The 25,383-nt window shown below is 40.1% G+C and overlaps 2 protein-coding genes across 10 annotated transcripts in view; one reads left to right on the forward strand and one right to left on the reverse strand.

Moving 5' to 3' along the window:
• RAB5A (RAB5A, member RAS oncogene family) overlaps positions 1-19,796 on the reverse strand; it is a 56,988-nt gene extending 37,192 nt beyond the window's left edge. The window contains exons 1-3 of one of the 2 annotated variants that reach the window (XM_072651222.1): positions 19,675-19,796; positions 18,961-19,059; positions 6,074-6,329 (exon numbers count right to left, since the gene is read on the reverse strand). In XM_072651222.1, coding sequence (XP_072507323.1) covers positions 6,074-6,236 — 163 coding nt within the window. In that variant the 5' untranslated portion in view covers positions 6,237-6,329; positions 18,961-19,059; positions 19,675-19,796. Of the gene's footprint in view, positions 1-6,073; positions 6,330-9,135; positions 9,306-18,960; positions 19,060-19,674 lie in introns of those variants that run through there. The other variant, XM_072651221.1, reaches the window with a different exon arrangement.
• Positions 19,797-19,811: 15 nt separating this feature from the next.
• Positions 19,812-25,383, forward strand: part of EFHB (EF-hand domain family member B) — a 59,661-nt gene continuing 54,089 nt past the window's right edge. For all 8 annotated transcript variants that reach the window (XR_011976587.1, XR_011976588.1, XR_011976589.1 and 5 more), the window contains exons 1-3: positions 19,812-20,750; positions 22,028-22,090; positions 25,063-25,203. Coding sequence is in view for 5 of the 8 variants with exons in the window: in XM_072651208.1 (XP_072507309.1) it covers positions 19,971-20,750; positions 22,028-22,090; positions 25,063-25,203 (984 nt within the window). In the remaining 3 variants the exon portion in view is untranslated. The remainder of the gene's footprint in view (positions 20,751-22,027; positions 22,091-25,062; positions 25,204-25,383) is intronic.

Raw genomic sequence — 25,383 nt, forward strand, 5'->3', positions numbered from 1 at the left:
TCTATGAAGTATAGGAGCTTGAAAATAGTTACATAATAGATATCCATAGCGGGTTAAACACATTGTGCTACTTGAATGTAATGGAATCTTACTGTACCATAAGAAACAATGATGAAAAATACAGAGAAGTCTGGGAAGACATGAACTGATTCAAAGTGAAGTAAACAGAACCAGAAAAACAATGTAGACCCGTGGTTCTCAAATTTTCTGATCTCAGGACCCCTTTATACTCTTAAAAACTGAGGACCTCACAAAGAGCTTCTGTTTAAATGTATCTATATCTATCTATATTATCATACCAGAAATTAAAACATCTTAGTATTATTATAAAAATAATTTTAACCTTATGGTCTCAATGAAAGGGTGCCACCTTAGCTCATACTTTAAGGACCATTGATATACATAGTAGTACTAAAAAGATAAAAATAATAACATGAAAAAAGAATATTGTTTGATTGTAATAATCAAAGCTGGCCTCAAAGAGAAGAGAAAATGTACTTTTCTCCCTTCTTTGCAGAAGTGGAACACTACTGGCATGAGATACAACATATACTATCAGATTTGTCAGTGTGTTTGCTGAACTGCTTTTCCCCGTCTTTCAATTCTTTGTTATAAAGGATGGTTCTCTGGGGAATGAATATTTTCAGAAATGAAGGTGACGTAAAAACAAAAATAGCAGTAAAATTCAAAAAGAAGATAGTCAATTAACCAGACTATTAAGGAAAAAAATTACTCAAGACTATGAGGTAAAAAATAACATCCATTCCAACTATTTGAACAAGAATCAGTCCACAATACTCCCCAACAACTGGTCTTCCAGCTTTTGTCTCAACACCTCCAATGAAGGGGACTCCAGTACCTTTCAAAGGCAGACCATTTTCACTTTTAGATACATTTATTAGGAAGCTTTCCTTTACTTGAAAAGCCCAAATCTGCCTCGAGGTTTTGGGATAGTTCATTGAGTACTTACAAGGACATAAGGTACTTTCTTTCCTTTACAGCTCAGAGCAGAATGGTGCAAGATGAAAACAAAGTATGCTTGCATTATTAATCGCCACCGTCCCCCCCATATTCCTAGGGATGATATGACTCCTAAAGGTGACAATTTATCATTATATTTCTTCTGTTTAAAACCAAATCCTCTAAAATTTTAGAGTTGTCAAGCATAAAGAGGCATGACTGCTTCAGGAAATATTTTTCTCAGTGAGAAAGCCTGTTTTCTATTTCTTCTCCAAGGGAAAGAATCTTTCTAAAAAATCATACTGAGATTGAGAATACACAATGCCCAAAAGGAACAAAAAAATTAGAGGGTATTCTAAAGTCATTGTTTCAGAAAACATTTCTCCTCCTTTGCCTTAAGCTTAATGTTAAAAGCCACAATGGTAAAATGGCAATGTGTACTAGAATGAGGAATACTTGATATAGCTCTATTTGCTTCAGCATGTAAACTTTCTTCTGGCCTAGTTCTTATTACTCAGACTTAGCTTTTCTTAATGGTATTCACTTCAGTCACTTTAGCGTTCATCTATTTGGAGTCCTTCGTCTCTTTGCACTTTCATAAGAAAACCTCTACAAGTCACTTAATAATTCAAAATATAAGCTCCTAAATGGCAGGGACTTTTATTTTTAACACTGTGTTCTTAGTGTCTAGAACAGTGCCTAACAGCAGGACAAGGACAGGGACAGGTACTGTTATTTCACTTATAAAGGCAAGTCCTACATACATGATGAGACTCCTTTTACCAAAGTAGATGAGCACATTCTCTGCAATTTAGTCTTACAGAGAGCTGTCTACAGTTCTGAGGTCTTAAGTGACTTCTTGGGGTCACACAGGCAGTATATGGCAAAGGCAAGGCTTGAATCCAGGTCTTCCTAACTTCAGGACTCGCTTTCTATCTATGAAGCTTTGCTGCCTTTTATCTGAATTACAGTAGCCATTAAATGTCTGATGCATGAAATGTTGAATGGGGTGAAGGGATGTATTTTTGAAGGACATATGTGGTTGTCTATAAGAATCTGTTTTATTAACTACCCTACTGAAAGTCAAAATCTTTTTAATGTGGTCCTGAATAAAACATAGTATAGTGTAGAACTCTGACTTGAAGTCAAGAGGACTGGGGTTTGGTACCTAACTGCTACTCACTGTGTGAGCTTCAGTAGGCCTATCTTCCCTAGCCTCTGGAGTAAAAATTCTTTTGAGTTCCAAATACTATAAAAGGCTCCAATAAACAGCATTCCCAAAGTAATGAATTTGTACTTGAACAAATCTGCTAATGGATATCCCTTATTTTTGTGTTCTAAATATCAAATGAGCAGTAGTTTATCCTATGAATAAAAGTTACCACACTAGATGGATACCTTATCAAGCATTAAACAAAAATGCTGTTAGTAATTTAGACAGATTAAATATATAGTAGTCTGTGAAGGAGCTGACCAGACAATAATAATATGCTGTTATCCTATTATTACAGCTTTAACTTGCCCTTTCTCTCCTATATGCTGATGCTGAAAAAAATAGAGACTGGAGAAATTTTTTCAAGTACTTTAAACTGGATGCTGAGTTTAGCTCAAGAACTGGCCCCTGGCATTTCCCAATTAAGCTGTTTCTCTGGTCATGTGGGCAGAGTTTAGAGGGAACCATAGTCTATACATGCCAGGGTCTGTAAGCACGATGGCAATTCTAAAGCTCCTTTATCAGACAGTGACTTAGTATGTACCCTTGTAGATGTTACTTAATTGCCAGTAAAAATAAATATGAGTGCTTCTGTGCCTTCAGGATACTTTAGGGGTTATAGAGACAGAAGAAATTAGAGTATGTAGCAAAGAAAAAGCTCATCAAGGGTTTATTAAATTAAAATATGCACCCAAAGATACAGGAGCAAAGCTTACTCTAGTGTTCCTTGCAGTTACCAGTGTTCTTTGGTGACAGTGTGATTAACACACACACACGTACACACTCTCTCCCAAACCCTAAATCACTGCTAGTTTTGTCAAAAGTGGAGGACATAAACAGTGAGCAAAAGAGAGGGAGTGTATGGAGTAGCAGAGTGCTGGACTTGGAGTCAGGAAGAACTGGATTCAAATCATTCCTCTAATACTTGTTATATGTCTGTGACCACTAAGATCATTTGGCCTCTCTGAGGCTCACTTTCCTCAGATGAGGTCCTCACAGAGCTGAATGTTGTATGGAAAGCACTGTAAAAGCCAACTTGAACTAAGTACCTTTTTTAAAACAGTCCTTTCCAAATGCTCTAAATCACTACTGATTAGAGAAATACAGATCAAAAAAACTCTGAGGTACCACATTTCACTTACCATATTGGCTACCAAGATAAAACAGGAAAATTGGAACACTAATGCATTGCTGGTGGAGTTGTGAATTTTTCCAGTCATTATGGAGCATAATTTGTAACTATGTCCAAAGGGTTAGAAAACAGCATACCCTTTGATCCAGCAATACCACTATTAGATCTATATCCCAAAGAGATCATAAAAAAGGGGAAAGGACCCAATGTAGAAAAATATTTAGAGCGGCACTTTTTGTGGTGGTAAAGAATTAGAAATAGAGGGGATGTCCATCAATTGGGGAATGGCTGAACAAGTTGTGGTATATGAATGTAATGGGATACTATTGTTCCATAAGATACGATGAGCACGTGGACTTCAGAGAAATCTGGAAAGACTTAACATGAACTGATGCTGAGTGAAGTAAGCAGAATCAGGACACTGGAAGCAGTAATAGGAACACTGTGCGATGACCAACTTTGATAGACTTAGTACTACTCAGCAATGCAATGATCTAAGACATTTCCAAAGGATTCACGATGGAAAATGCTATCCACATCGAGAGAAGAACTATGGAGTCTGAATACAAATCGAAGCATATTTCTCTTTCTTGTGGTTTTTCCCTTTTGTTTTGATTCTTCTTTCATAAAATAACTATTATGGAAATATTTAATATGATTGTACATGAACAGCCTATCTCAGATTGTACGTGGTCTTGGGAAGGGGAAAAAATTTAGAACTCAAAATCTTACACAAAAGTGAATGTGGAAAACTAAAAAATAACTTATTAATTAAAAAAAAAAACACCTGTCCTTTCTGTGAGGCTTGAAGGTAAGATGCATATATTCCAGTGACCTCTTGCCTTCTCCCTCTGTAATCAAGTTGTACCCCTCTAGCAAGTTTATGAAGAGCTGCATGAATGTCAGTTATTATCATTTACAGAAACAGCAACACCTATTATTCAGACAGGTTACTATAAATAGTAAGAATAACAAATAATCCTAAAAGGCAGAGAGGATTACAACCAGACCTGAGTTCAAATCCAGACTCAGACACGTCCCAATTGTGTGACTCTAAGCAAGTCACTTAACCTCCGACTGCTTGACGAAGGGATATACTGGAGAAGGAAATAGCAAAACAAACCAGTATCTTTGCCAAGAAAACTCCAGGGGCAATTGGTCCAGAGTCATGAAAAGTTAAAACAGATCAACTAAACAACAATAAAATTTTACAAGTGAACAAACTGAGGCAGACTCAGTTAAGTGACTTGCTCAGGGTCACACAGCTAGTCTGAGTCTGAATTTGAACTCGGTCTTCTAGACTCTGGGTCCAGCACTGTATTCCCTGAACTACCTAGATGCTACATAGTAACGTCATAACTGCCAGCATAGTAAGAAAATGCTTAGCACCACTGCCACAGAAATTTAAATATCAATTTGGGCTGCTTTGAACTATTTAAAATAGAAGATATTAAAGAAACTATAAATCTTTATAGCAAGTATTCATCACTGAAAGCTAGCTAACTTAAAGGAAAAAATGTTAAAATGTGAATTTAAACAATACTTAGTAACACTAAACAATTCAAGAGAGGAAGTGATGGTTGCTACATTCAAATGAAAATATAGAAATTTATGCAATCTTATTTGAAGCATACCATCATGAGCAAATTAGGGAGGAGGGAGACAGGGGATAGAATCCTACTTGAGAGCCTTAAAATCTTTATTACTCAGTCCTATTTATATCTTAGAACCTTCAACATAGTGCCACCTTACATCAAATTCAAATAATCTATACATTTTTAAAAATTTTGTTTCTAAACAAATGTATTTTTTTTTACTCGTCTACCAATAAGTTATCTAACAGATGTATAGGTCAGGATTGTTTGTTATTAGGAAATGCACAGGTATAGAGTAAAGAATGTTATTTCATTTCCAAAGTATCTTTTAGAAAACCAGAGACAATACTAACTGAAGAATCAAATTTCAGAGCACAGCTGAATTATATAAAACCACTGGATCATTTCCCCAAGTGACCCTTGGGGTAACTGTACTATTTGCATCATTCTAAGTATGAAATGTTCAGCTACTATTAGAAATTCTCCCTACTAATTTGGCATCCATACATTTGACTAGACCACCTTGCCTTCAGGGTAGCCCATTAGTGCTTTGAAAGTGATTTTTCATGACTATTCAAATGGAGTATCAAATGGAGTAAAAGCATTTAATAGATGCAGAAAGTGTCTTAGAAAGGATAAGTAAATTTCATAATCATCAGATTAGCTACAAAGCAGATCTTTAGCACCCAAGTCTTGTGTTCTCCCCACTATACCACACTGCTAATGCCAAAATACAATGGAAATCTGTTATTGTGGGACAAATCCTAGAACTCTGGCTCAAATTCTGCCTCCGACACTTCTGACTTGGGAAACATCATGTGAATTATTTCATTTACTGAAGCCTCAGTAAAGCTGCACATGAAAGCTGCCTTTGAGGCTCCTTTAAATTACAAATCTACAATGCTGCATATTACAGCACTTGTATCCTTCAAGGTGATAAATCTAATGGAATCAAAGTAAAAGAATATGCTTATGTCATCAGTAAGCAGGTACCTGTGACTGAATCACTTGCAGGACACTGTGCACTCTCTCTCTGTCTCTAAGATACAATCATATTATACTTAGGAAAGATGTCAGACAGTCTACAAAAAGATTATAAATAACAAAGATCACAGAAACATGATTCAAGTCAATATATGAATTAAATTCAGTAGGGAAAAAAAGCGTTCTCACCCCCAATGGTACTCTCCTGAAATTCATGAAATTGGCCCTTCACGAATCGAAGCACAAGACTTGATTTTCCAACAGCAGATTCACCAAGAAGTACTAGTTTGAACTGGCAAATTTTATTCCCAGTATTTGGTCCATTGGGTCTTGTTGCTCCTCGATTAGCCATGTCCAAATTAGAATAAAATCCCTAATTTCAGGTTCTTAAGTGGTAGACTTCCAGGATGCAAGTGTCAATATTTTTCTTTCTACTGGCAATAACCTGTTAATCAACACCAAAATGAATATTGTTATTAAATGTAGAAAATAATAAAACACATCAAATCCAATATGAATTATTTAATGATTGCAGTGTGATACTACATGAGTTGTCTGATTTTCTGGGAAACACACTCTCATTTATTTTTAGAAATTTTACTAATTTTTAATTCCACAGCTGAAAATGTTAAGAATTATAATCTTCAAAAATCATCCCTGTGCCATTGTTGGGTTACTCTATTGCTATGGAAATGTTTTGTTTTTCATTAATGACTGCATATATTTTCAGTAATATCTTGCATAACATAATATATATATAAGCATATAATTCATACATTTTCAAAATCACCCAAGGATATAGGTAGTACAGTGGTTTAAATAAAATTATTTTCATAGAAAAACTCTCCATCCTGTTTCTTTTCTCTTTTAACAACCTATTTCTTAAACGTAAGAGTTAGTGAACAATAATAACCAAAATTTTCTTCCAACTTTAACCAAGACTTGTTACTTTTCTCTACACAGTATACTTAAGAAATCACTGAACTTACCTACAATAGTATTTCTGATTCACTGTTTTAGTAGGTCTTGAATTTAAGAATTATTTAACTCCTACAAAAACATGGCAGTATACATAAGCAACACTCTCAATGATGAATATTATCTATTGTTCTTAGGAGGCAGCTGGGTGGTTCAGTGGGTGGACTGTTGGACCCAGAGTTAAGACCTGAGTTCAAATCCAGTACAATTCCTTAAGACACTAACTGTGTAACTCTAGGCAAGTCACTTAATCTGCATGCCTTAATCCACTGGAGAATGAAACAGCAAATCACTCCAGTATCTTTGCAAAGAAAAACCCATACAGGATAATGAAGTCATACAGTGACTGAACAACAAATTGTTCTCAGTCTATTAAACATGTGTGGAAACATCTGCCTGCAAGAACTATTCTTAACTAAGGGGATAATAGCTTACTACGTGTTCACGTGATGGGGACAATGATTAATTGCCAATGCAATGTCTTACAGGCTCAAAATGCACTAACACACCTACCCAGGATATGACTGACTGCAATCAAACACTCCCTAGTTGTGTGATGTGGTATGATTTGTAAAACTGCATATTAGAATACTGAGCAAGGATGTTATGTTTAGACTTGTTAGTTATCTAACAGTAAGTTCTTTGAGGGGGAGGAACTTATTTTTGTCTATGTGCATACAGTGCCTAGCAAATAAGAGGCACTGGTTAAATGCTTCAAGTCAACAAGCCTTTAACTACCTACTATATGTGTGTTAGGTGTTTAATAATGTTTATTGGCTGGTAGTCAAATACTAAGCTAAACTTGATTATAAAAAAGTCTCAGTTTGAAAGCTCAGTTAAGAAATTGCTGTGTTAACTTCAAAATTTGCATCAAAAAACTAGACTTGCATGAAATTAAATCTAGGTCTTTTAGGCTGCTAGTAACAGCAGTAAGAAATAGTGGTTTATAATAATAGCTAACATTTCTCTAGCACTTTAAGGTTCACAAAGCATTTTTACATATATCTCATTTTATCCTAATAACCCTGAGAGACAGGTGTTATTACCCCCATTTTAAAGATAAGTAAACTGAGGCTGGAAAGGTTAAATGATCTCTCCAGGTGCTAGTAGCTGAGACTGGATTTGAACTCATACAAGTCCCATACTCCACCTACTACTTCACCTAGAGATCTCAATGCTTTGGGACAGACAACTTTATAAAAGCATTCTATTTAGCAAAATTGTGAAGCTTGTATTTCATCCTGTGACGCTTAGCTAGTATTTTGGCATTTAAGCTTCGGATTTATCTTCTAGTTAACTGAAAAATTTATCAGAGTAAGGTTTAATTTTGATTTAGTTGGGTGGTTGGACAAGATTAACTAAAAAAAATAAAGATAAACTTTCAAGTCTTCCTATTTACAAAGGATATGGCTCTCACATCATACCACTCACCTCTATTAGGATATTTAAATTATTTAGCATAGTATTTTATGAATGCAAAAGATAGTTTAGTGGATGATAACTTATCAAAGGTATTTCCTCCCGCCCCCATTCCAGCAGGCTTTAAAAACAATTCTGAAGCACTAAAAATATAGACAAAGTAAAAAACACTTATTTTTTGGCTCACATAACAATAGCTAACAATGATATAGCACTTTACGGTCTGCAAAGCATCTTACAGATATTATCTCATTTTACCCTATAACTTAATTAGCACAACAAAGCCGGGTTGTTTTTTTTCAAATCTTTTTGGAAGGAATGTGGGGTCAGCTTTTCACCTGTAAGTAAACCGGGTGCTCACTCTCAACCAAGGCAGACAGGTAACTCAGCCCCGGACGGCCAGGGGAGAAACCTTCCAGTGTTTTAGGATTACTGTAAAAAAGGCGCTTTTCGCGCGGTCACAACACCCCGTTTGTACTCGGGCCCTGCCCCCCGCAGGGGCTCTACACACTCTCCGTCTCATCAGAGCTGCTCCAAGGCCCTGGACAAGATCATTCAGTCCAAGCCCCTCGGTTTGCTGAGGAGGAAACAGGCCCGGAGTTTGGGGGAGCAGCCCGAGGAGGGCATACAGACGCCTGTGGCTCCCGAGTCTGAAGCCTCCTCACAGGAGACCCCCGCACCCCGCATGAGCCCAAAAGGAAGGCCAACAGGTGGACCACGGGGCTCGGCCTGAGACTCTCCGGGGACGAGCCCGGAGGGCCGCGGGCCGCCATCTTGGGCCGGGAGCAGGGACACCGGCTGGGCCGGGCCTGGGGCTCGCGGCCAGCTCGAGGCGGCGCGGCTCCGCTCGTTACCTGGCTCGGCGCGGCCGGTGACTCCTCAAGGACGAGGCCCGAGACCGGCGTCTCCTCCGCGGCCTGGCTGCGCCTCCTCGCGCCGCTCCCCTCCCTCAGACTGGCCGGTGCGAGGCTCGCGCCGCTGGGGCCGCCCCCGTCGGGCTCCGTCCCCGCCTCCCGCCGCTCCTCCCCCTCGGCCGGAGCCGGGCGCCCACGGCCGCCGCCGCCGCCTCTTCCTCCTCCGCCCCTTCCTCCTCTGGCTCCCCCGGGCTCAGCCGCCGGGCGCCTTCCGAAACCAAAATACAAACACCAGCCCCAGCGCGGCCGCCACTTCCGCCCCCCGGCGCCGACCCCGCCGCCGCCGCCGCCGCCACGTCCGCGCACGTAGCGCGAGTCTCCTACGTCACTTCCTGTCAGCGGGCCCGCCTAACGCCTCCGGCCCCTCCTCTCGGTTAGTCTCGGCCCCGCCCCTCTCTGGACGCTGCCGACTCCTCTCGGGTTTCCCCGGTGTCCCGCTGCTCGGCTCTGCCGCCGCGGGTGCCGGAACTTTGGATCCGGGGTGCTGGGGCCCGCACGGGCTCCTCGGCGCCGCGCACCGCCGCGGACGCTTCGCCCTCAGGCGCAGGAACGCGGCCTGGGCGCCGCGGGGTGTAGTCTGTGGGGGCGGGAGGAGCCCCCCGACCACCCGCGGGCCCAGCGGACCAGGGCCTTCACCCGTGATAACCCTGACGTGTACGTAGTGCATCGAGGTGTTCAGAGAGCTCCGGACCCATCACCCCCATCTGTCCTGAAAGGGGCCCTTTTACAGACGGGGAAACCGAGGCAGCGAACGGTGCCGTGAGCCAGCTACCGCGTGTCTGCAGCCGGGTTCTAGCCCCCCAGACTAGCAAGGGTGCCCCGGTCCGAGGTTCGGGGGCTTGCCCTGGGCCGGGGCGGCCTCGTCTGAGCCCAGGGGAGGAGGGAGAGGACCCCGCGCCCCGCGCCGGCTCAGCCACGAGGAAGGCTCGGTTAACGATCCCCCGGCGCCCGGCTGCCTCCTCCGGTAGAAGGTAAACTCCCTGAGGCCACGAACCGCCTTTGCCCATTTTCGTATCCCCAGCTCTTGGCCAAGTGCCTGGCACCAAGTGGGTGCTTGCTCAATCAGTGTTTATTTATCGATTGATTGTTGATACGTGAAAAAACACAAGAAAACAAAACCCTGTCGCGAAGGAGCTTACGTGAAAACGATGGCAGAATTGGAGAATTCGAAGGGTCAGCACTGGCCGTCTGGGCCCGTCCTAAGGCCAGAGGAGTCCTGTCACTGGTGGGATGCACGGCATGCGTGTAATTGCCTTCCAGAGCACCCCCCTCCCCCCCATCCAGTCACTCAGGCCTGCAGCCTTGGCACTGTGCTACACACCATACTATACACACACTCCTCACACACATACATGTCCTTCAGACACATCTTGTCTTTTCTGCCTTTGTAACATTTATTTTATACACACATGTTCAGTTTCTCTGGCTTACTTCAAGACAACTCAAATCTGACGTGAGTATGTATATACATACATATACACGTACATATGTATATGTAATGTGTCCATTTAGCTGCCACCCTAATGTATCACCTCTCTTTTGACTATTACAACAGCCTTCTAATTGGTCTCCCTGCCACTCCCCATTCTCCAATTCAACTGACAATGATCTTAGTAAAAATCATCAACTTCTGTTGGCTCCCTGTTATCTATCTGCAGGATCAAATATAAATTCTATTTGATGTTTAAAATTCTTTATATCCTGGCCTTTTCCTGTTTTCAGTCTTCTTAACAGTCTTCTGACCTACAGGTGCTATACAATCTAGCCTTATTGACCTATTTGGGCTCCTTGCTCACATGACACTCTACCTCCTGTCTCCATGAATTAGCATCAGCTGATCTGCCTCCTTACTTTCCATTCTTAGTTTCTTTGGCTTCTTTTAAGACTCAGCTCAAATCCCATCTTTTGTGGGAGCCTTTTCTAGTTCTCTGCTGCTGTCTATATCTCTCAGATTACATTTATTCTTTGTTTTGTATCATCTACTATTACTACTACTACTGCTACTACTACTACTTATAATAAAAAGCAATAGCTAGAATTTATATAATTTTTTTTTAAGATTCGCAATGTAGTTGTTTGATCATTCAGTCATGTTTGACTCTTCACAACCCCATGGACCATAGTATGCTAGACCCTTCTATCCTCCACTGTCTCTTAAAGTCTGTCCAAGCTTATGTTCTGTTTCCATGACACAGTTAATTCATCTCATCCTCTGCCCCCCCTCTTCCTTTTGTCTTCAATCTTTCCCAACATCAGGGTCTTTCCCAATGAGTCCCATCTTCTCATTATGTGGCTAAAGTATTTAAGCTTCAGCTTCAGTATTTGACCTTTGACCTTCCATTGAATAGCCTGAATTCATTTATTGACTAATTTGATCTCCTTATCCAAGGGACTCTCCAAAGCCTCCCCTAGCACCATAATTAAAAAGCATCAATTCTGCAGCATTCAGTTTTCCTTTTAGCCCAACTCTCAGCCATACATCACTACTGGAAAAACCACAGCTTTAACTGTGTGGACCTGTGTAAGCAAGGTTATGTCTCTGCCTTTTTAGCATGCTGTCCAGTTTTGCCATACCTTTCCTTCAAAGAAGTGTCTTTTAATGTCATGGCTACAGTTATTGTTGTGCAGTGATATTAGAGCCCAAGACCATAAAATCTGACACTGCTTCCATTTCTTCTCTCTCTGTTTGCCAATCAGTTGTCAAGTTGTTTTTTTTTGATGTTAAACTTCAAGCCAGCTTTTACACTTTCCTTATTCACCCTCATCAAGAGACTTAATTCCTCTTCAATTTCTGCCATCAAAGTGGTATCATCTGTATCTCAGGGGTTGTTGATAATTCTCCCAGAAGCCTTAATTCCAGCTTTTGATTCATCCAGACTAGCATGTTCCATTATGTACTCTACATATAAGTTAAATAATGTCAGTATAGAGCCTTATTGTTCTCCTTTTCCAATCCTCAACCAATGAGTTGTTCCACATTTGAATCTAACTGTTGCTTCTTGACCTGCATGCAGGTTTCTCAGGAAACAAGTAACATGATCTGGTACTCTCATCTCTTTGAGGACTAGCCACATTTTGTTGTGATCCACGTAGTCAAAGGCTTTCGTGTAGTTAATGAAGCAGAAGTAGGTGTTTTTCTGGAACTGTATTACTTTCTCCATAATCCAGTGAATATTGGTAATTTGGTCTCTAGTTCCTCCACCTCTTTGAAAATCAGCCTGTTCTTTTGGCAATTCTTGGTTCACACAATGCTGAAGCCTAGCTTGCAGAATCTTAAGCATAACCTTGCTGGTGTGGAAAATGAGAACAATTGGTCATTTGGACATTCTTTACTATTGCTCTTTAGAATTGGGACATAAACTGATATTTTCCAATTCATTGGTCACTGTTGAGTTTTCCAAATTTGCTGGCATATTGAGTACAGCCCTTTAACAGCATCATCTTTTAGAATTTCAAATAGCTCAGCTAGAATTCCATCATCTCTACTAGCTGTACTGTGAGCAGTGCTTCCTGAGGCCCACTTGACGAAACTCTCCAGGATGTCTAGCTCTAGGTCAGCAATCTCACCATTGTGGTTATCAGTGGTGTTAAGATCTTTCTTGATAGTTCTTCTGCATATTCTTGCCACTTTTTCTTAAACTCTTCTGCTTCACTTAAGTCCCTACCTTTTTTTGTCTTTTATCTTGCTCATTTTTGCATGGAACTTTCCCTTGATATCTCTTATTTTCTTGAAGAGATCTGTCTTTCCCATTCTGTTCTTTTCTTCTGTTACTTTGCATCGCTCATTTAGAAAACCTTATCTCCCCTTGCTCTTCTTTGGAATTCTGTGGTTCAGTTGGATATATTTTTCCTTTCTCTCTTCCCTTGCCTTCTTTCCTCAGCTATTTGTAAAGCCATTTTGAATTCTTGTTCTTTTTCTTTGGAATGTGTTTTTTTGGTGCCTTCTGTACAATATTGTAAACTTCTGTCCATAGTTCTTCAGGTATGCTATCTAAATGATCTAATCCCTTAAATCTGTTCATCACTTTCACTTCATATTTGTAAGGATGTTATTTAGATCATACCTATATTATCGGATAGTTTTCTCTACTTTCTTCAATTTAAGTCTGAATTTTGCAATGAGAAGCTCATGATGTGAGCCACAGTCAGTTCGAGGTCTTAACTGATTGTATAGAGCTTCTCCATCTTTGGCTGCAAAATATATAATCAATCTGATTTTGATATTGATCATCAGGTGATATCCTTTTGTGGAGTTACCTTTTGGGTTGTTGAAAAGAGCATTTGCTATGACCAGTGAGTTATCTTGACAAAACTATATTTAACTCAGCCCTGATTTATTTTGTACTCCAAGGCCACATTTGTCTGTTCTTCCAATTATCTTTTGATTTCCTACTTTAGCATTCCAATCCCGTATGATGAGTGTGACTTTTTTTGAGATCATGTTGTCCGTCTTCATAGAGATGATCTGTGGCCTCTTCAGTATGATTCGTAGGAGTGTAGACTTGTATTACTGTGATGTTGAATGGTTTGCGTAGAATTTGAACAGATACCATTGTCATTTTTGACTTTTTTGACCTTTTATTGACTGTGAAGGCCATTCCATTTCTTCTAAAGGATTCTTGCCCATAGTAGTATATAGAATGATCAAATTCATGCATCCCTATCCATTGAAGTTCACTGACACCCAAGATGTTGATGTTTAAACTTTCTGTCTCCTGTTTGACTGCATTTGAGTGCCGCTTACTTTGGTTCATAGATCTTACATTCCAAGGTTTGCAGTGGCTGTTACAAATATGATCTCATTTTGTCCTCAACAATCCTTGGAGGTAGGTATCATTACCCCTGTTTTACAGATGTGGAAACTGAGACAAATTGAGGTTAAGTGACTTGCTTGGCATCCCATAGCTAGTAGCTACCTAAGTCAGCATTCTACCTCAAGTCCTCTTGAATTCAAGGCTAGTGATCTGTTCACCTATTTACAAACTCCTTTAACCAAGGACTGTTTCTGCCTTTCTTTTTATCACTATCACTTAGCACACAAAGAGGTATACAGAGAGGCACTTATTAAATGTTATTGATTGATACACACACACACACACACACACACGTTATACAAGGTACTTTAGAGGAGAGAAGCCACTAACAGCATAGGGAATGGGGGTGCAATTTGTGGGGTTGGATGAAAATCAGGGAAGACTTCATATAGAAGGTGGTGACTGAACTAATCTTGAAAATTAGGGATTCCAAGAAGGGGAACTCCAGAACACTCTTAATGAGTTATTGAGAAGGTGCTAACTCGTGTTGATAGAGGGAGTTCCCTCAGCTAAAGTCCCTTTTATCAGTGAAGTCCCAGGTCCACCCCCTGTCCTTATATAGAAAGTAATAGCTATGCCCGTGTGAGTACTGAATATATGTGTGGCTGCTGTCTCTGTCAGCAACGTTGGTTGAACGTATCTCTAATGCCACCATAATAAAAAAAAAATTTGGACTCTAAAGTTGTTTGATTCTCCGATGTTTGATGTATCATAGGTAAATTAAACCACCCCTATTACTTTCTTGAATTATTTTAATATGATACATATTAGTCATGATAATACATTTTGGACTCCACCAAGAATCAGGAAGTTGGGTGTGTCAGGTTAGTTTTGTCAGTGCAAACCCTGTCAGCAATTTCTTAAAAGAAAATGTGAGGATCTTTGGAAAAAAACCCTCACAAGTTACACAGTGGATATTTAAATTTATGAGCTGTTAATATTGAAGCACTTTACATTATAAATATGCTTAGTCTGAATATTACACAAATATATGTTTGAAAAAATGTATGTACTAAACGCTCACAATTAATGAAACAAGTCTTAGACAATTAAATTAGAGAAGCACAATCTTTCCCTCTGGAATCTCACCACTGCTGCCGTTTTTAACTCTATCCTCTTACATATCCTTCCTCATTCATTTGTGACCACTAACTTTCTTTCTAAGGTCACCTCTCCTTTGTAAACACCTTTCATAATGTAAAATATAAGTCACTACAGTCATACAGATGACTTGCCTAGGATGAGTGCTGTCCAGTGACAAGCAGTATTCAGTGTTCATTTTTAGAGAATAATTACAATGATTCTGCTTATATATTGCTTTTCACATGGCTCCTCTGATTTCAACTTCCTTTCTATAGATAGCTTATTAAATTTGACACCTTTTCCTCTTTGCAAAGCTGTTCTCATGAATAGATTTTAGGGAGAACATGAATGAGGGGGAGAAATGACATCTGTATTTATGCTAACCTCTACCTCAAATTTTAAAAAATTAATTTCCTTTGATTATTTAAAACCATTATTTGAGATGGTGTCCACAGGCTTCACTGGTCAGCCAAAGAAATCCATGATGCAAAAAGGCTTAGACCACCTGAAATAGGAAATTATTGCAATATTCCAGGCTTCTTGTAATGAAAGGATGAACTTGTTATGAGAGAGTTAGAGGTGGAATGGTGGAGAGAATCTTACTGGCAAGCATGTCTTCTAAAGATTAATGATGTGCCTCTACAGGGATTGTAAATCAGCAGTACTGAGGCAATGGTTTATCATTCTGAGCACAACAATAAAAAGTTCTGCTGTGTTTCCAGGGCATGTGTCTTAGATATGACCAAGAAATTCTCAAGGTCAGAAACCTGTCTGCAGGGGTAAGGAGGATACCAGCGCACCCCAGGGAAATATTACCATTGGCCCTTGTCCTGGACTACAGGCAGTATATGTCAGGGGCAGAATTTGAACCCAGGTTCCACTGACTTTGAGAATAGCTCTCTGTTCAAAGCTTCTCAGCTTAATCACAGCTTAAAATATACAAAGGACAATCACAGTGCACTTAGAGCTGGTAAAAATGTTAATTGCCTAATGTCTTTCAAGTCTAATGAAAAGGTCTTCAAACTGAAAAAGAAGGTAAAGGAAGAAAACAACTTAGATATATCCCCAAATTAGATATTGTATATAGCTATGACACAGCAAGATTAGAACTAAAGATAGCCCAAAATTCATACAAGATAAAACAACAAAAGCAATAGCCATAAATATCTGTAGAAAAGTATGTAAAATAAGGTGAATTAGAACTTATAATACAAGGAGGCAAATTTGACATCATAGTAATCATTGAATTGGTGGAATGAGACCCTTGACTGAAATATGTCTCTGAATGGATATATACCTTATTCAAAAGGAAACAGGTAAGATTGAATAGGTAATGGGCTGGGGGAAGAGTAATACTGTATAGTATGAAGCTATATTCACTTTTACTTTCTGTGGACTCATTCCCTAATGGCTAACATACTTTCAGTGTCTCCTACTCTCTCCATCTCTATGTTGAACCCCTGGTTACTGAAGAACAAACCCTACCGCTTAACATCACCTGCCTTATCCCTCATTCCCATCCCCTTCAACTCTACATCCCAATATCCCTTCCAGATTTGACCACCCCTTCATTTTTCCTCTCTGGTATATCTATCTGGTCCATAATGCTTTCATCTTAAATCCCCCACTTTCATATTAAAGTTCTCAGGTCCTTAATCAAGTGAACTTCCATGATGTGTTCTTACATTTCACCTCAGCATTGGAGTGCTCATACCTTTGATCTTATCATCCATAAGTCTTCTACTTCCATGTTCAAGAACTCTGAATGTGCTTTATCTGATGATAATTTTTTATCTTTCTATCTCTTCCTATCCCTTATTTTCATCTTAAAATCTATATATCTTCTATTCTGAACTTAACAAACTGTAAATAAAATGGGCAATTCCATATAGAAGAAGAGAAAGAGGAACGTATGTCAGTCTTCAAATGTGTTATATACAACTTTCCTCTCTTTTTTAATAATTAATTTAACATGTTACTTTTAAAGCTATCCTGCAGCTATGTGATTCTGTCTTCTTTTGTACATTCAGAAGTGCTTCAGTGACCTTTTCTCTTTTGGGGGGTGAAAGGGAAGATGCTATCCTATCCCTAGTCTCTTACTCCCTTCCACCCAACCCCAAACTGGAAAAAAAAAAAAAGAGAAATAAAAGCCTTGTAACAAAATTTGCAGTCAACCAAAACACATCCCCACATTGGCCTTGTCCAATTTGTCATCCTGAATCTTGAATCCCTCACCTCTCTATCAGGAAGTGGGTAATGCGTTTCATCTTAGGTCCTCTGAAGGTTGGTCATTGCATTGGCCGTAGTTCGTTTTTTAAAATTGTTTTTCTTTGCAGTGTTGTTGTTTTTGTATAAATTGTAATACTGGTTCCACTTACTTCACTCTGAATCATGCCCATCTTCCAGGTTTCTCAGAAAATGTCCCTTTCATCATTTCTTATGGTGCTATTTCACTACATTCACATATCATAATTTGTCTGGTTATTCCCTAGTTGATGGGTCCTCCCTTTGTTCCCAGTTTTTTGATATAACTAAAGAAGCTGCTATAATTATTTTTGCATATATGGATCATTTTCATCTTTCTTTGATCCCTTTGGATTATAGATCTAGTAGTAGTGTTGGTTTTCAAACTCATTTTTCCTCTCTTGGTTTTCTTCTTACCTGTTTGACTGTTAGTTCTCAGTCTTTTGATGGATTTTAATCTATGTCACTCACACTAACTGTGGGTGTGTCACAAATCTCTGTTCTCCATTGTTTTTCTCTCCATAGTCTTTTGTTGTTGGTCTCATCTATTTCCATGGGTTTAATTATCTCCAAGCAGATGATTCCCAGATCTCCTGAGCTCCAGTTCTGCATCACCAACACTTTGTTGGACATTTCAAATGGGATATACACCTTCCTTCCTTCCTTCCTTCCTTCCTTCCTTCCTTCCTTCCTTCCTTCCTTCCTCCCTCCCTTCCTCCCTCCCTCTCTCTTTCTCTCTTCCTTTAATTTTTTTTTACAATAGCTTTCTACTTGGTCTCCTTTCCTTAAGTCTCTCTTCATTCCAAACTCTTTGCACCTGCTAAAGGGATTTTCCTAAAACATAGATCTGACCACATCACCTTCTAATCATTAGACTCCAGTAGCTTACTGTCATCTCCCAGAATTAAATATTATAAAGTCCTTTGTTTGGCATTTAAAGCTTTTATGACCTGGCACCTTCCCACTTTTTCAGTCTTAAGCACTGTAATGAACTCTGCAACTCATATTTACTGATGCACATGCTGTTACTCAAACACAAGACATTCCATGTTCATTCTTCCCACTTTTGTCCTTGCTGTTCCCCATGCCTTCCTGCCCTGGTATGCCCTCCCTCCCTCCCTTTGACTCTTAGAATCCCTGGCTGCAATTAAGACTCAAGTCAAATTCCACTTCTTTAGGAGTCCTAGCAGCCCCAGCTGCTTGTGCCTTCATCTCTAATGGGCACTTCACCTATTCTCTGTGTGTCTTATATGTAGGTAGTCATTTATATAGTCTCTCCCATTAAAATATAAGTTTCTTGAGAGCAGGAACTGTTTTTGCTTTTTCTTTGTAACTTTTTAGCACTTAGCACAATGCCTAGCACATGGTAATAAATGTTCATTGGCGTGATGGGGACAATTTCTGGGCAAAGATAAAGTGAGGTAGAAGTAATTCTATCATAGGAATATATCACAGACCATCTGAAAAGAATGAGGGAAAAGACAAGGCCTTTAGGGAGTATTAGATGGCTGACATGGAGGTATGACATGTAGTGATGGAAGACTTCAGTTATCTAGACATCTACCAGAACTTTCTGCCCACAGCAGAACATCTAAGCATGCCTTCTAAGCATTTTCTACCTTACCTTTTCATTACAATATGACAATTTCAAACCAGGTCTTCAGACTCCAAATATGGTACCTTTTTCATGGGTGGGAAGCTTGTTCTTTCAGGTCTGGAATCCCTAATGCAAAGGAAATGTATACTAGCTTTATAAAAATGTAGATGCAAATTTAGCATCCTATCCTGTGATTTCTCCCCTCCCATACTGGAAAAGGTGAAGAACTAACCTTCACCAATAAGGAAAACTGATTGTTGGAATGTAATAGAACTGGAGAAGAGATCTGGGTATAGTCTGACATATACCTTAGATTCTGGGAAAGCAGATTTCAATGAGTTCAGGTGAGTTTAGCTGGGAGAGATGGGAAGTTCTCAAAAATGAAATTCTGGAGATATAAACAATTCCAATTAAGAGAAAAAAGAAGGGTTGCTTAAAAAGCTATGCTCCTAAGTGACACCTTTACTCTCTCTAATAGAATCAAAACTATCTGTAACAGGTAGTGAATTGTAGTGCATAAAAGCACTACCCTCGGAAGTCAGGAAGACCTGGTTTTAAATCTAATCTTAGACACTTACTAGCCGTATGATCCTGCTTGCAAGTCACTTAACCACTTTGTGCCTCACTTTCCTCATCTGTAAAATAAAGGGGTTGGGCTTCACTGCCCAAAAATGTCCCTTCCAGTTCTACAGCTTTGATTCAATAGCCCCATATGTTAGATAAGTCATAAGGTGTCGGCACCTTTCCAAGCTCTGTCTCCTTCAGAGGAGAGAAACAGGAACTCAGAGACATCCTGTCCCTGCAGCCGGCAGCCGGCGGGGAGCAGGTAGGTAACTTGCTCCCTTTCCTCTCGAAACCAAAACCTCACAATGGGTCCAGAGCGAGGGGAGAAAGGAGACCTGGCCCGAGGGGGCGGGGCACCCCACGGCCCTCCCCCGTTCCCTAGGTAACCAGTTTAAACAGTTACTCTCCCTTAGTCTCTGGGTCATTTGGTGCGGCCCAGGATTGGAGGGGAGTCCAGACCTGAGACTGCGATCATGGTGCCCCCATCAGACTCCGCGGAGACAGGGAGCCCCCGGGAGAAGGAGGTCTCCGAGGTCTTGAATACCCCCCCGGGAAAAAGGCCGGTTCTCAGCCCAGGGCAAGGCTGCCTCATGGGCTCCGTTAATACCCCGCGGTTGATGTCACTGAAGCTCTCACCTCCTTTGGGCCCCAAGGCCCACCCTATACCGTCTTCGAAATGCTGCGTGGAGGGGCGTAACTGGCCGTACTTGGATAAAGGCGGGGGGCAGTACCGGGAGCTGCACTCTGCGGGGCTTCGCTGCCCCAACCGCCCCAGCCTCCTGGGGGACATGCTGCCCTCAGCGGAGACAGATGCTGCCCTGGGCATGAAGAGTGGTTTGGGATTATCAACCCGGCCCCCCACGGCCAGGTACAGCGAGAGGGACCCGGAGGATCTGCGGAAAATGCGGGAGAAGCTGGCCGCGCAAGCCCCATTCTGTCCGCAGCCCAACATGGGCTTAGTGAACGAGCTCGCAGAGAAAATCTTTTGCCCCGAGAATTTGGGAGCCCCCGAGGAGGAGGAGCCCTTGGGCAGCCCGGAGACTGGACTGCCCAGTAGGGTGATGTGTAACCTGGAGCCCGAGAGCAGGGACCCCATAGGGTTGGTGATAGAGCCGCCAACTTACGACTTCGGGACCAAGCCCGAAGGAGCTCCCCAGCTTCCAAAGGATTTGGAACCCGGAGTGGAGCAGCCAGATAAGCCGAGACCCATTTATTTTGGGAAATTTATTGACCGTAATCCTGCCTTGCCATGTGTGAGTTCTGAGTCCTCTTTCACACCTATACTTTTCTAACTCACTCCTTCCCCTTACCTTTCTCTGGGACCAGTGGTGTACTTAATATGACAACTAAATTAGAACACTGGCTTCCGATTGCGGTTTATGGACACCAGTTATTATTTTGTAGAAACTTTCTATGTTACTCCTTTGCCCCCACATTGGATCTCTGTTTCCTTGGATGCTAACATGATCCATGATTTCCTTAGTAGGGTATAGTCTCTTCGCTGTTGCAGATATCAACCTCTCTATTTCATTTTTGCCCATGTCCTCTCATAATCTCTCCAGGAAGGAGTTACTGGGTGTGTTAGAGTCTTTTCTTTCATCTATGAACCTTTTGAAAGCACTAGCACAACACTTAGGTTCTTTCTGCTATCCCTGACTCTGACTACATGAAGAATCTGCCTCTTCCAATCACATATTTCTTTTGATGATATGCTTTATTAAAGCTCCATAATACACCTTTTGAATGTTGTCTTTCTACTGATCACCCATTTTTGAATGTCTTTGTTCTCCTTAAAATACCCACTAAAGGCTTTTCTCTCTCCAATTCACCCTATTGGATATTTACTTTCCCACTCCTCATTTTCTCAGCATTTTCTCCCCATGTTTCTGAGCTGCCTTTCCCCCATGTCATGCTAATGTTCTCCCTTTTTTTTTCCAGCCCCACTGGTGTGTAGTAGGACATATTTAAGTCTAACCAAAGGAAAAATAGTGTTCACATTGTTAGAGCTCTGGCTCTAGAATCCTGCAGTAGCGTTTGGGTTCAAATACCATCTCTAATGCTCACCTCCTTCATGACCTTGGTCAAGTTCCTAAACCTCCCTGGGCTTCCCTTTTCTCATCTGTAAGGTGAGGAGGTTGAACTCCATGGTCCCTTCCAGTTCTATGGTCCTAAAGCAAAAATCCATTCTGGACCCAAGAAAGTGATTGAAGAGATTCTACTTTTCCATTCATTGTTTATTTTGAGATTGAAGAGATTCTACTTTTCCATTCATTGTTTATTTTGAGATTATTATTAGTGACATTATAGTCTCCTTTTCAGGGGATATGATATGACTTGATTCTATGAAGATATACTAGTATATATGTGTATGTATACATTTGTTTCATTTTATTTTTTACTTTACTTGGGATTGTAATTCACTTGAAAACACAGGCCCAGGCCAAGTTCCAAAGTCACTTTCATCCCTAACTGTGCTGATCCTTTTAGTTTTCATCTCTTACTTTTTTACCTTTTTTTTTTTCTTCTTTAGGCAGGGAAGCTTATTCCAGTTGGAGACAGAGCTGAAACCTGTTTAACTGAAAAATGGCCTCCAGTGAGTATTGTCAATAGATACTTGCTTATTTCTTTGCCTTAGATAGGACCTTCAAGACAATTTAGTTAACTCTTTGTATTCTCCCTTAAGCTTATATAAAATGGGTATTGGAAATATTTAGAGGCTTTCCTCTTCTAACAGTTTGGTGAGAGGTGAAAGTGATATGAGGCTTCCAAATATACTAGAATTCAAGGTGTAATGGGAAAAAGCACTGGAGGGAGGCCTGCATTCTAGTTCTGGCACAAACTACTTAACCTTTTAGGACTTAAATTGATTTATCTACCAAATAAAAGGATGGAATTAAGTAGGGGTGGGGAACCTGCAGCCTCGAGGCCACATATAGCCTTCTGAGTCCTCAAGTATGACCCTATGACTCAATCCAAAGGGTCATACCTGAGGACCTATATTTGTTCTGTGAAGTTTGGATTCAGTCAAAGGGTCACACTTGAGGACCTAGAGGGCCACATGTGACCTCCAGTCCACAGAATCTCTACCCCTGGATTAGAGCGTTGTTAAATTCCTACCCAAATCCAAACTACTGTAAGCCAATGACCTATAGTGGCAGTCCCAGTGTAATGGAAAGAGAAGGAAGATGGAAGAGAAAAAGCATTTTATTAAGTACCTAGGAACAGTGTTAAGTGCTTTACAAATATTAGTCAAAAGACCTCATAGGGATCAAGTCTGACTCTTGAGGCCTCTAACTGTATTATGTTGGGCTAGTCATAATTTATCTGACCTTCACTTAAAAAATGCAAATTATAATGTTTTCAATACCATCTCAAGGGACTATAATCCAGAAAGCTGGATACTAATGCCAGCTCTTGATAGTAACCATTACTAAGTAAATTCATGCCAGCTAGAAGAAATCTAATAGTATTTTGTCCTTTGAGATGCTAGTGCCTTTTGAATATTGATTTTCTAAATGCTGCTAATATAATTTGTTTACATGAGAGGTAAAGGGGAGACAAATTGTTAATTGATTTTCAGTAGGATTTTTCAGATGAACTACAACTGATTAGTTCTGTTTGTAGAAGTTAGCAAGGAACACTAAGAAACCACACAGATTCTGGAATCAGAGGACCTGAGTTCAAATCCTGCTTCCAATGGTTACTGCCTGAGTGACTAGACAAATCACCATTCTCTGGGCCTCAGTTTAATCCTTTGGAAGATGAGGGGATTGAGCTAGCTGTGCTCTGAGGTTCCTTCCTGATGGGAATATGTGATCTCATGAGTTCATGATTTCAATAATTGCATTACAAATTTTTTTTTTTTTTTGGTAATGTGACACTACGGATAGAGAGCTGGCCTTGGCTTTAGGTATATTTGGTTTCATGTCTTGCCTCTGACACATACTGATGGTAATCTCCACTTGAAACCTTGACTTGCATATCTGTATGTTCTTGTATTTTTCACTCTCTTGATCATATGCCTCTCACTGCAAAAAGAGGGGCTTGTATTACATGGCCTTTAAGCTCCTATGTTTGATACTTAACAGAAAAAGTTAACACTAAAAATAATTAATTCTATAACTTTTTCTCATAAACAGATTACATACACGTATTATACATAGTATGTATACTATATATAGTATAAGCTCTAAATATATAGTATATATGAACTATAAATATATAGCGTATACTCATACAGACTGTAATATACAATGTTTTGTTCTGGACTTCATTGTGTTTAAGTAGACTCAAAGGGAGTGCAATAGTAAATTAATATTATTGTTAAAAAGCTGTGTTGATGCCTTTTGTTTTCAAACCATTTTCCTCCATCATCCTTGTCTCCCTGTCACAAATTAAAACACCTAACCAAAATCATTTTTGGAAAGATGATAAGTAGTTCTATTTCTGTCGAGTTTGCTGTATAGGTTTGAATTCTAGTAGAGACTTAGATCAGAGCAGTCAGAGATGTGGGGCTGCAGCTTGGGAAAGGCTTGCCTTAGGAAGTGGCAGAGAAAGAAGTGGCCCAGGAGGACGTAATTAGAGAGCAGGTATGGTCAGAGAGTTAGGGGAAGAATCTGGCTAATGTAGATCTAGGCAGCCAAGCAAAGAGAGAGTTTTCTGTTTAGTTCAGACAACATTTAGTTCAAACAACCAACTATGTTGAGGACATTGAACAAGGCTAGGAAATAGGAAATGGGAAATAATGGGAAGAAATACCTGATCTGGAGTCAGAAGGCCTCATGTTTATGCCTTGGTTCTGGGTTTTACTGTTTTTGTGAGATTGGGCACTGAACTTTGCCAAGCCTCAATTTCATCACCTGTGAAATGGAACTAACCATATTTGTATTAAACTATAAGTTGTGGAACAGTTCTGAATAGCAATTGGTTAAGGGGATTTCCTCACCAGGGAATTCCCAAACCAATAAAATCATTTGGCCAGTTAAAAAAAATGTACTCCTTACCTCATAAGGTCACTGTAAAAAAAGTATTTTGTAAATCTTTAAAGTGATTAGTAGGAATGATTTTAGAAGCCAGGATCCTTGCCTCATAGAGCTTACTGCTTCAAGGAGAAGGATGTGATCAATGGTTTCATACTTCAGGTCAAGGGAGATGATGAGAGGAGAAAGTTGTTGGATTTGGCCAGTTGGACACCCCTTGACAATCTTACAGACTTGAGAGAGTTTTAATACAACAGTGGTTTTAAAGACTAAGAAGTGAGATGACTGATGAAAAGGTGAGATAGCTGGCATATTCTGCAATTCTTTCAAGGGATTTTGTGGCAAAACAATAATGGGAGAAAGTCAAAGGGTACAGGATGCCATTAGGTTTCTTTTTAGGCTAGAAGGGACCTGAGCATGTTTGTAGATAAAGAGAGAGGATCCACTGAAGGAAAAGAGATGGAAGAATCAACCAAAACTTTTGTTTATGGTTATACACAGACACTAGAGTTACAGAGTTCTATTATTATGAACTATGAGTTTACAGTTTTTTTCATTATAATAATTCTCTTTCTCTCTCTCTCAGCCTTTGACTCCACCCACTGAGAGAAAATTTTATAAATCCAGATATCCAGATACTGGTACTAAGAGGATATTTTATGGCAGAGCAAATGATCCTGATGTTTCTCATTTGACACATGGTAAAAAAAGGGATAAGTCAATGAAGGTACTTTTCTTTCCTGTTAATTCTCAACTTTTGAAGTGGAAAATATAGAAATAATGGATCTATGAAATTCAGGCACTGGTTTTAAACCTTTCCACTTGTCCTACTTCTATAATGATGTTTTCCATTCATCCTCTGAAAAAGATATTAATCTTGAGCAGTAAAAAAGTCCCAAAGTAAACA

This window comes from Notamacropus eugenii, chromosome 3 (assembly GCF_028372415.1).
Source record: "Notamacropus eugenii isolate mMacEug1 chromosome 3, mMacEug1.pri_v2, whole genome shotgun sequence".
In the NCBI taxonomy this organism is placed as follows: domain Eukaryota; kingdom Metazoa; phylum Chordata; class Mammalia; order Diprotodontia; family Macropodidae; genus Notamacropus; species Notamacropus eugenii.